Source organism: Egretta garzetta, unplaced genomic scaffold (assembly GCF_000687185.1).
Source record: "Egretta garzetta isolate BGI_Z169 unplaced genomic scaffold, ASM68718v1 scaffold69, whole genome shotgun sequence".
Lineage (NCBI taxonomy): Eukaryota > Metazoa > Chordata > Aves > Pelecaniformes > Ardeidae > Egretta > Egretta garzetta.
The window spans coordinates 3813575-3825219 of NW_009260790.1; the positions used below are offsets into that span (position 1 = coordinate 3813575).

The following is an 11645-nucleotide window of genomic DNA, read 5'->3' on the forward strand; positions in this document are numbered from 1 at the left end:
AGGGTGCGCCCCAACCCCCCCCCCCCCCGATAACAAGACAGTGCTCAATAGCAAACAGACACCCAGGACATTGCTTGTTTTATGGCCATCAGCCCTCCCAGGTGCCAGGGCAAAACTCAGCAGGGAGCCTCAGTTCAGGTCCTCCTGCCTGACGTTTTTGGGGCAAGCCCAACGAAGCCACGGAGCATCTGCTTGGGAGCGAACGTTGGCCTGTGTTGCTGAGCTGGCAGCCGGCATGGCGGAGCTATAAATAAGGCCGTTTGGAGAGCAACCTGTGCAGGACCCGTGCCACTGGATCCAAGAGCAGCCTGGCTGGCCAAAAATTCACCCAGGAGGAAGGAAAAGCATCTGGGAAAGACCTCCCTGCTGGGGAGATGTGTGGGGCTGTGCCATAGAGGTGGAAAGCAAACAACCACCCGCAGTGAGAGTGAGGATTTGGGGCACAAAAGCGTGGCTTTAATCTCCGAGAGAAGCAGCAGATGCCAAGCACAGGCTGGGAAAAGCTTCCTCGGCTCAGTTTTGTCTGCACAGGATGGCGTCGTTGGTGTGGACGGAGAGAAAAATGCAGATAAAGAGATGCAAGGCTCTCCTGCTGTCAGAAAAAAAACAAATCGTGAGCAGCTCCAGACCGAGTAAAAAGTATTTATTTCAATTACAGTTAAGCCCCATGTGTAGGGTGAAAAAATAGTTACAAAAGAAATCCCCCCCAATCCCTCCTTTTACATATAAATATTAAAAATCCCTCTGGCATCTTTGCTTTCTGTCTAGAGCAAGAAAGCGCCCCATGAGACAACACACAGCACCTGAGCTACCGTCAGTGGTTTCCTCTCAAAACAGCAAAAGGATATTAAAAAAAACAAAACAAAACACGCAACACTAAGAGAGCCCCTCGCCCCCATCCCGGCCAGATCTCACACCAATGCCAAACCAGCCACAGAGGGATGGAGGTTTGGGGCCATGCTGTGATTTCGGGGCTTGCAGTTTCCCGGACATAGAGGCCGGGCACAGCAGCAAGCGAAGCAACAGCAGGAACCGCCTGCGCTTGTCTGGGGAAGTTTTTGGGCCAGGAAATCACAGCTGACCTTGCTTCAGAGGGGACAGGAGGGAGAACCGGGTGCTTCATCCACACTATCACCACCTTGGTTTACATCTTTGGCACATCAACTTTTCCCTTTGCACTCCGAAATTAAAGCTAATGCCAGGAGTTGCAGCATCCTGGCAGAGCCTTTCTGCAACCCGCAGCATCCTCCAGCCCTGTCCCCAGGCCTACTGTCCCCAATTTCCCCATCAGCATTCTCCAAGGACAGTCCCTCCCAGAGAAACCCAGGATTCAGGGCCAGCTAGTTGCATCTGCAGCTTGGGCAGACCAATCCAGCTTCCCCATCCAAGGGACTGTCACCACAGGGTGCTGCACTGAGTAAAAAAAAAATTAATAAATATACTAGTCTTTGACTAAAAAAAGGTTTTTGAATGCATTTTCCCTGAAATTCTCCAGTGTATTCTACAATGCATGAAAAAATATATATATTTCCCCCCCTGCCCAAAAAAAATATATCTTCAAATATTTTTCATCCTCATGTGCGCATCTTTGGAGAGAGGAAGGTACGTTGGGTGTATTTACACACACAGCCAAACCCACCAGCACCACAGCGTTCCCTTTATCACCTCTGAAGAAGCTTTTGCCAGGGCGGTGGGTCAGGCTGGAGCACTGCGTGTGTAGATACGGGGTAGTGCCCACAGACATACGTGCCTCGACGCGTGGCTCGGTCACAGTGGGAAACAAGAGACCCCCAAATCAAAGTCATTTCACAAATGAGCGAGGGGATGAGGAGTTTTCACAGTGGATCGAACCTCGGACAATATCAGCAACACGGGGCACCACTACAGCTGAGAGCTGGGCAGTCTGTTGCGTGGAGAAGTGGTTTGAGCCTCTCAAAAGGAGCGGGGAAATTCAGCCAGCAGCAGAGTATGAAGCAACCAGCAGCTGGTTTCCATCGCCCCCATCACCAGACTTCACACTTCTTGGGGGGATTCATGGGGGAGCCAAGGGGGCAGCCAAAATGCTCTGCAAACTCCCGGGAGTTGGAGACTGTGCCGATGACACGGAAACGCGAGGGGCTGTGGGGGTCAGTGATGAGTCCCTCATGTGAGCTCTCCGGCGTGCGAACCGAACACCACACCTGCAAGCAGAGGGAGAGAGGTGCGAGCACCAGCATCCGCAAACACAGGGCGCCTTTGGTGACGAATTGGACCTTCCCGCTTCCATGATGGGCACCTACACAGCTCAAGCTCCAGCTTTGTCTCACTTTTTAACCAGCACCACCCCAATCTGGTTCTCCATCCACTATGCAGCATCTCCGGAGACCTCAGTTTTGCCATCACACCCTCCCAAAACCATCTGAGCATGCCTCCACCCCACAAAAAAGTGTACATCCATCCTCGCTGCCCACCACCAAGTGACCTACCTGGGCGAAGCCAACAAAGAAGAGCTGGTGGTTGGTGAGGCCGAGGGTTGGGAGGGTTTCCTCATCCCCATTCTTTTTCAGCCAGTTTTGATATGCCTAGAAACAGGGGACCACAGCAGGCTCAGGGGACACCACCGATCCCACCATGCCTTGCCACCCACTGCAAATCCCCAGCCCTGCAGCCCTACCCGGTAGGCAGCCTTGAGACCCCCGTTGTCAGCGATGTTCTCCCCAAGGGTGTGCTTGCCGTTGACGGCCTCACCATTGACAGTGTAGTTGCCATACTGCTCCACCATGCACGCTGTCTGATGCTTGAAGGCCTCCACCGAGGAGTTCTTCCACCAGGGACGCAGGTTGCCATCCTTGTCATATTCCCGGCCTGTCAAAAACACGGCAGGTCCTTCGTCACCTCAACGGCCACCCCACCAGCAGCCCACTTGCCTGGCCCTGGCCATACCTTGGTCATCGAAGGCATGTGTCAACTCATGGCCCACCACCACACCAATCCCACCAAAATTCAGTGACCTGCAGGAGGGTGATGCTGAGTTTTAGAGACCAGCTGCTGCTCCCCACAGCCATGAAATGTAGCCTCAAATTTTGGGACTGAAGGAAATTTGGGAATACTGCCTTCCCCATTTTCCCCAGGCTCTTACTTGGGAGATGCACGGGTGTAAAAAGGGGCCTGAAGGATGCCAGCAGGGAAGACTATTTCGTTCTTGGTGGGAGAGTAGTACGCATTGACCGTTGGAGGTGTCATGCTCCACCTGTGGGGACACAGACATGGCCAATGTGGCAGCACAAACCCATTGCTGATGTTTGCTCTGACACTATCCACTTACCATGGCGCAAAGCCATCAACCCAAATTTAACTCCCCAAACCCAGCGGGGTCTGGTGGACACCAAATCCCAGCGCTCCAGGCATTATGATATTCCCCACTGAGCACAACAGGGAAGCAGCGTGGAGAACTTACTGGTCCCGGTTCGGCGGTTTCCGAAGCTGGTCGGCGGTGACCCTGGCCGAGAAGTTGTAAAACTGCATGACATTCTCAAAGTAGAGGTCAGACACAGCCTCGTACTGCAAAAGAGCAAGGCGTGAGTGGCACATGGTGATCGCTTGGCCCCGCTCCTCCCTGTGGTCATGTTTGAGCCTCCAGAGCCAGCTGAGTTACAGCCACTCTTGTTTCTCCTTCTCTCCAACATCTGCAGAGTCTCAGGAGGGCAATGAATCACCGTTACGGAAACCAGCTCCTCCTCTTCCCAAGCAGGGATCCCAAGAGCCCCAGCTTACCCCAGGACTGGCCTACAGCTCTCTGGGAAGTCCCCAGAGAAGGACCAAGGACATCAGCGAGACCCTTCTGTAGGAAACCTGGGGTTCAAAGCTGCCTCAAGGCCATGGTGATGGGCACATGTCCTGCACATGCTAGTGGAGGAGGGAATAGGAGACCTAGGGGACATATCTGACCAACTCACATCATTAAAGACTTTATCCAGCTCCTTGGGGTCCATGATGAACTTGGGGTAGCCGATCATGTTGTAGATGGCATCTGCCTGGGAGGTGGGTGACAGGGAGCAAAGTGCTTTTGGTGCCAGGGATGGAAGGACAGGCTCGCCCAGCTCCACCACCCTCCACCATCACCCTCTTCCCCCCGGCGCTGCTGCCAGCACCTCACCTTCTCTTTGGCCGATTTCCTGGTCTCTTCATCCATCCACTGCAGGGTCTCCAGGCTTTCCTCGAAGGCTGTTTTAATCTCCGCGATCATTTCCTCTGCCTAGACAAAAACAAGGTGGCACAACGTCAGTCCAGAGATCCGGCTTCACAATCCGGAGAGTTCAAGGACCCTTTGCATCCACGGGAAGGAAGAGGGAGGGATGCCAAGATGGCACACAGGCCAATGAAATACCCAGTGAATGGAGATGCATGGTGGACAAAAGAAAAAGAGAAACATTGGCTGCCCCAACCATCCACCATCGTGGTGGCTCACGTGCTGCTTGCTTGGGGACATACCACCTGCTTGCTGTCCTCAGCAAAGGTCGCCTTGACAAACATGGCCCCCAGGGCGAAGCCCAGGTTGTTGTCTGTGTCACTGATGCAAAATTTCCAGCGTGGGAGGCAGGTCTGCAGAGGATGAGAGGTGGTCATCAGCAGTGGCACAGCCAAAGCCCCCACACCTTCCCACCCCATTGCCCCACTGGGAGATGAGGTCCACATCCATCCCCCTGCACTGGAGCTGCGACCCCAAAGCCTGCCCCACATCCCTATTTTTTGGATGCAATGTTACAGGGACTTCACTTAAAAAGCTGTCACAAATGGTGATTTGGGGGCATTGGGGACTCCCCCCTCACCTTCTTAGTCCCATACATCACTTCCATGAATTTCTCCTCAGCATCCTGAAAGCGCTGGTCAAGGAAGGGGCTGGTTTTCCGCACCAGGTTCCAGATCATGTAGTTGTTGAGGAGACTGCGGCGAGAGGCAGTGAGCAGGCAGCAGGGCACCCCTACCCACCCTGGGCACCCCTCTGCACAGGCTGGGGGTTCTCACCATTTATCAGTGGCCAGGATGAGGTCGGAGACCTGTTCCAGGTACTCCTTGGCATAGACCACGACGGGCTCTGACTCATTGAGCTCCACAGGATAGAAGACTGTGGAGAGGAAGGGCATCCAGTCCACAGCCGGCGCCAGCTCCTGCAAAAGCCATGCTGCTGCTATGGACCCAAAAAACCATTGGAGGGGGGTGGTAGCCACGTCTCGAGCTGGAAGCTGCTGCATCAGCCCCTGCTTGAGGGATTCAGCTGATTTTGCAGAGACCGGTTCTCATAACAGCAGCATCCTCCAAAGGTCGGAGGGGAGTAAACAATTTCCTCCCAGAAAGGAAGAGAAAGTGGGGCGGGTGTCAAAAATGTTGACACAACCCATTAGGGCCCCTTTAGGGACACAGGGAGGTGACCAGGCTGACATCTGCAGCTGGACCACAGGCAGCAGTGCCGGGAGGGCATTAGGGCCGCAGTGGGACAGCTGCTGGCCCCAGGGGTGGTCCAGAGGCTGGGAGGAACGGGTCAGGGTGGGATTTCCCCAAAGAGGACATGGGCCAAGCTATTGCACAAGAGCTTCACAGGCGGTATTGGGCTTCCTCAGAGGAGTTGCATCACCTCCAGCCATCTACCCTGCTTCCCAAACCCCGGCGGAGCAGGAAGGCTTGCCAACCCCATCCCTACCTTCAGGTCTCCAGCCGTCATTTTATGGTAAATGACCTCCTCGTCCCGGTGCTTCTCCTGCGGGATGGTGATGTTGGCCAACGCCGTCTCAAAGTCCAAGATCTGCTGCATCTGTTGCCGTGTCAACTCCTCATCAGTGCCTCCCAGGAACATCCCCAGCTGCACCATGTAGTTCAGGTACCCGGCAAGCACCTACATGGTGGGATGGGGGAAAATCAGCATGGTGGGTGCCACCCACCCATGGCACCTCCCCAACAAAGCCAGATTTCCCCCAATGATCTTACTTTCTCATTCTCCGTCTTGTTCAAGTAGTAATCCCGTGATGGTAGGCCTAACCCTGACTGATCCACCTGGATGACGTTGCTGTTGGAGTTTTTGGAGTCAGCACTGACGTAGACGGAAAAGAAGGGCGAGGTGCGGTAATGCGCTGTCACCTCCCGCAGCGTCGCATTGAAGTTGTCCCTTGCCCAGGGACCCGTGATGTTCCAGCCACCCAGCTGGGGACAGACAGCAACCAGCTTTTGGTTAAGGAACGACCACCTGGAGTTGCTTAAATATCCCCCCAAAACTCATCCTGAGGGGAAACATCTTGCAATGGGGCTAAAAAGCCCAGGAGAGGCAAGAGCTGCCTATAAATCCCTGCCTCTCTCTGCTCGCCTGCCCTGGGGGATGCTCTGCGCCAGGAATGGAGTCTGGAGGGTGCTGGGACTGCCTATAAATGAGCTTTTCCCTCCCATTTTGCAGAGAGAAGACTGCTTCTCTGCCAAAAAAAAAGACGAACCTTTTGGATGAGCTCCATGAGCGGGGCGGCGCGCAGCTCCTCGATCTTGCTCTCGTTCATGCAGGCTTGATAATAACGCTGCGCCTTGCGCTCCGCCTCACTGGACACATTGGCCGTGGTGTTTTCTGTGGGAGGTACCCCGGGGGGATCTCAGGGGGTCCCCAGGGACAGGCACCCATCCCCCCCTTGGGGGCTGCCGATGCACGCCAGATACCCCCCCCCTTCACTGGAGAAATATTCAGACCCATTTTGGGCAAAGCCAGGCTCCAAAAAGGCGCCGAGAATTGCCCCACCGGTCCCCTCTGTGCCCCCAGGAGCATGGGCTGGTCCCCAGCCCTTCCTGGCCTCCTGCCCCCATCTCTTCTCCCACCCACAGCGACAGCTCTGGCTCTTTGGAGCAGAAAGATAAAGAAAGAAAAAACAAAAAGCATTTTTCCAGCAGCTCTGATGTTCCCAGCATCATCCAGCCCCCTGTGCTGCCCTTGCCCCCGTGCTGGCGCTCCCTAACCCTATATTATTTATTCCTGCAAGAAAGAACAATAAACCCATTTTTCTCCTCTGGCTCCAAACCCATCCTTTTATTCCCCCCTCCCCGCCCCCTTAAAATTTTGCTTCCCCAGAGGTTTTTGGGTTGTGGGTTGTGTTTTTTTTTTTGTTTTGGGGTTTTGTTTTGGTTTTTTTTTTATTTTCTTCATGGCACAGCTTGCACCTTTGGCTTCCCAGCTGTGTGGTTTTATTAACTAAAGGTCCCTCGGCTCTGAGGAATTCAAGGAAATGCCGAGCACAACTGCTTGGCTGAAGGCCCGGTCCCTTCTCCCAGTAAAACCAGCCAGATTTCTTCGGGAAGAGCCAGGGACAAAGTCGTTCCTGTGCCACCCCCCCTTCTCCCAAAAGACAACACTCTTCCCAAACCTTCTCTTTTCAGATAATCGGCCCCAGCGCAGTGGAAAGTGCTGATAAGGAGCCAGTTGTTTGCTCAAAGCTTGAACAAACCGTCCCCGCCGGTTGCTCGGATAAGCCACCCCGCTCTGGTGTTCACACACAGAGGCTGAGACCAGGTTCCTCCCTCTGCCAGGGGAGTTTTGGCCCCAAAAACATGGCCAGATTGGCAGCCAGCCCCCCGAAAAACACTGCTCACAGAGACTGGAAGCTATAGCAGGAAGAAAAAAAAACCATATCCTTAGGTTGATATTGGGGTGCTATGGCTTCTGGGTGCAGTCAGGGGTGCAAATCCTGAATTTCAGAGCTCCTGGGAACACCACCATGGGGTTTGTGGGGCCGAGGCCAGGACCCTTCCCCTACTCGGCACCAAAGAGCTCTTTGACCACAGTCAAAAATCCCAGGGGCATCCAGAAGAGCAAATACAGCCAGGATCTGCTTCCCAATGTCCTCGCAACGCGTGCGTCACGGGTTGGATTGACGCTGGTGTTTAAGTCTGACCTTACGTCCCTGCAGGCGTGTTTTCAGCATCCCCCTGGAGCCAACGGGGCTCCTCAGCACCGTGGGGGTCCCACCACTCCCCACATACTCACCCAGCAGATGCTTCATGATGGCCTGGTTGTGCTCCCAGAGGTTGTTGAAGGTGCCCCAGCGCGAGTGGCCATCGGGAAGGGGGTTGGCCTTGATCCAGCCCCCGCAAGCATAGCTGAAAAAATCCTCACAGGGATTCACTGCCCGGTCCAGCGAGCTGAGGATGGAGCTGGTGACGGAGATGCAGGCTTCTGACAGGCACACGGCAGGCGGCCCTGGGGGCAGACGTGATGGGTTCAGCTTCTCTGATGTGGAACATCCCACCCCAGGGTGAGGGATGTGGGGAAATATCTCATCTGGTGCCCAAACATCCTGCCCCATGCCCAAGCATCCCATGCCAGGGCAAATGATATGGGCGAGCACCCCATCCCACAGGCGAGCACCCCGCCCTGGGGTGAAGGATGCAAGCAAGCATTCCACCCTCTGCCCAAAGCATCAAGCTCCAGGGTAAAGGATCAGAGGAGCTTCCCATCCCAGGGGAACCACCCCCCGCAACCCACCCTGGTCCCTGCGCGGTGCGAGGACTTACGGGCTCTGTACTGGAAGATGAGACCCAGCAGACACCCCACCAGCACAGCCGCCAGCACCCCCACCAGCACCACGAGCTGCTTCTCGGCGCGCGTCCGCTCAGCCCAGCACCCCAGGCTGCTCCTTGAGCCACGAAAGTTTACCTGAGGGAAAAGCAGCGACGTTTCCCCACCAGTGGAAAAACTCACTGACGCATCCCCCATTTTGCTTCCTACAAGCCCACGGCATGAGTCTGGCCCCCAGTGAGGGATCCGGTGTGGCTCAGGCTGGGAAAGGCAGCAGCTGCCTTCCAGAAACCAGCCAGGAAGGGCGGCACAATGGCAGGAAAGGGAGCGGGACAAGCCTTTCGGCGGGCTCACCTGCTGCCCTGTGCCACCCCGAAGCCCTCCTTGAGCATGGCTGTAACCCCCAGGGTGGTCCCTGTCCCCACCGTCGGCGCTGGGACAGGGTGGGGACCACGGCGGCGATGGGAAGTGCCCTAACAGGATACTCCCTCTCTGCCGAAAAACATCCCCAGGAAACATCCTAGTGCGACGGCAAGCAGGGATGGCCCCACCAGGAAAAGCAAAAACACAGCGGAGCTCTGATTTTTGGGGCAGAAAACACCATTCTAGGCAGAGGCCAATGGGGCTGGGAGCAGGGCCAGCAGAGAACATCTCTCTGGCCCAAAATCTTTCTAGGCGAGGCCAGACACTGGCAGATGTGGGGTTTGGTTTAGTTTTGGTTTTTTTTTTTTTCCTTCTTCTTTTTCTCACCACCCTCGGCCCTTTTTAAGCCGCTTTCCTGCTGCTCAGGGAGGAATTAACCTAATCCCCTTTTGTGTGGCAACAAAGCTCCCACTGCCAGGATAATTGCTCACCCCAGCCCCACTGGGAAGGGGTTCGGCCATCAGAAAAACTGGGTGCTGGGGTGTTGCAAACAGCCGAGCCAGGATTCAGCCCCATGGGCTCCCCCATTGCTGGCTCCAGGTGCCGGGAGGGAGCAAAGGGCAGTGGCAGCCAACTCGGCTCTGCCCACACCGCACTTTGCCCCACGGGAAGGCTGGTTCCAGGTGGAAAACCCTCCTGCAACCCCCGCCGCTTGCCAGGACCCCAAATACCCTTTTTTTCCCCCCCAAAACAGACACAAAGCCCTACCTGGAAGCCGTTGGGGTACCCATCGCCTTCGCTGATAGAGTCCAGGGGGTCTTCATCGTCCAACGTCGCCCGCTTGTAGGTCGACATCTGCACAGGGAGATCGGCAAATGAAGGTGCTCAACAGCTCCGGGTTGAGGAGGAGGAGGAGGAAGGAGGGCAAGGAAGGAATACGCACCCTCTAAAGCCTCCTCCTCCTCCGGGGAGCTAAATCCCGAATGGCTCCGGGGTAGTAAAGCGCTAAACAAACGCCGGAGGAAGGTTATGGAAAGCAACGAGGGCCGGAGCCAAACGCTGAGCAAAGCCTGACCCCGCCTCGCTTTCCCCCGGGGCCGGGTTGTGCAACCTCCCCTTCAGGCTAGAGTAAAGCCGGTTCCTCCTCCACCGGCTCCCGGCTCCCAAATGGGGAGAGGGACCCCCAGATGCCAGGGACACCCAGTGTGCCAGGGACCTGAGAAAGGCCGGTAGCGGCAAAATGGCTTTGCACCCTGAAGCTACCGGCTTGCTCACGCTCGCCCATACTGCGCTGCCACCGTTGTTTCCTTCCCCCCCTGGCACGGCCCTACCACCCAGCCAAATTGTCTCCCACCAGGAAAAAAAAACCCCGCCCCCCCCGCCAAGGAGATGAGCACCCCAAAACCCACCCTGGCCCCTGCCGCCAACAGGCTGAGCAGCACCAGTCACATCCCTTCATCCCCGATGCAGCACAGGGTGAGGGTTTGCACCCATCCACATGTCCCCATTGCCCCCAAAGGGCCTCTGAGTTTGATCCAAACCCAGCACAGCTGTGCCTCAGTTTCCCCTGGCAGGAAGGTGCACACAATGAAAGCGCCAGTTCTCAGCCCCGTTGCCGATAATGGCCTTCCCAAACCTCCCCTTGCACAATTAGTAACAAATCCCATCATCTCCCTGGATCCCAGATCACAGCCTGGGTGTCATTAGCCACAAAACCCTCCTGGGTAGGAAAAAACGGTTGGAAGAAAAAGGCAGTTTCCCTCCTAGGTTGTGCAAAAAACTCCGCTTCCAGCCCCAAAATCACTCCTAGGTGCCTGCCTCAAGCCTACAGACCGCAGAGGGAAAAAGCTTCCCCTGCAGGATTTTATCGCTGGTACAATCTGATTTTATACTGTACTTATTTTTCCATCCCCTTTCACTTTTCCCCCCCTATTTATGCACTCTGCACATGGCTGAAATTTGCAGCTTGGGGCACAAATCACCTCCCACAGGGGGGAAGGGGAGGTGGGGCATGAAGCCCCCATGGCTCTAAAGCACCAAATTCCTGGAGTCCCAGCTTTCAGCCAAAGCTTTCACTCTGTTTCCTGAGGAAATGAGGGGTTTTTTCTGTGATTCCCCCACCCCCCTGCCTGCCCCAGCCTGAAAACAGCAGGAAAAAGGGAAAAAAAAAAACCACCCCAAACCCTGCTTTTTTTCCTTTTGCAAGGGACACACTGGCTCAACCCTTTATTAGGCAGCAGAGAATCCAAGCTGAGCTTGAACCCCCCCCAAAACACCCCCGGGGGCACTGGGATCAACCCCCAGCATCTTTAACTTTGAGGAAATTGAATCCAGGAGGTATTTTCAGCCCCCCCCTTTTTCCCCCCACATTGGGGGCATCCGGGCAAAGCAGCACCCATGGGTGCTCCCCACCCCTTGCTGCTTGTGAAGCAGGAACACCCCTTTTTTGGGTCAAAGCAGGGTGGGTTTTGTCCCCCCCCCCCCCCCCCCCCCCCCAGCTCTGTTGTTTGCTTAAGTGACAAAATAAAAAGGTTTTCCCAGCTCGAACAGGGTGGGGGGCAGCCAAGGGTGCAGGGGAGGGGGGCACCTACACTTTAGCCCCTCAGTCAAGGGATTTGCACCCTCTTTATAACTTACAAAAGTCTAAGCAGGGCCTGAAATCGCCCATTTTCCCCCCAAATCTCCACTGTAAAAAACAACAAAACCCACATGCTTCGAGCCTGCACACCCCAAGGAAGGTCCCGGGGGGGGGCACCCACCA

At 55.5% G+C, this 11645-nt stretch overlaps 1 protein-coding gene across 1 annotated transcript in view; it reads right to left on the reverse strand.

The window, feature by feature from the left end:
* Positions 1-1516: 1516 nt before the first annotated feature.
* Positions 1517-11645, reverse strand: part of ECE1 (endothelin converting enzyme 1) — an 11185-nt gene continuing 1056 nt past the window's right edge. The window contains exons 2-18 of the mRNA XM_009646494.2: positions 9653-9739; positions 8518-8659; positions 7991-8203; positions 6459-6583; positions 5962-6174; positions 5678-5869; positions 5005-5147; positions 4809-4923; positions 4471-4581; positions 4136-4234; positions 3936-4013; positions 3437-3540; positions 3119-3229; positions 2923-2990; positions 2654-2844; positions 2466-2561; positions 1517-2180 (exon numbers count right to left, since the gene is read on the reverse strand). Of these exons, the coding sequence (XP_009644789.2) occupies positions 2004-2180; positions 2466-2561; positions 2654-2844; positions 2923-2990; positions 3119-3229; positions 3437-3540; positions 3936-4013; positions 4136-4234; positions 4471-4581; positions 4809-4923; positions 5005-5147; positions 5678-5869; positions 5962-6174; positions 6459-6583; positions 7991-8203; positions 8518-8659; positions 9653-9739 (2265 nt within the window). The 3' untranslated portion in view covers positions 1517-2003. The remainder of the gene's footprint in view (positions 2181-2465; positions 2562-2653; positions 2845-2922; positions 2991-3118; positions 3230-3436; positions 3541-3935; positions 4014-4135; positions 4235-4470; positions 4582-4808; positions 4924-5004; positions 5148-5677; positions 5870-5961; positions 6175-6458; positions 6584-7990; positions 8204-8517; positions 8660-9652; positions 9740-11645) is intronic.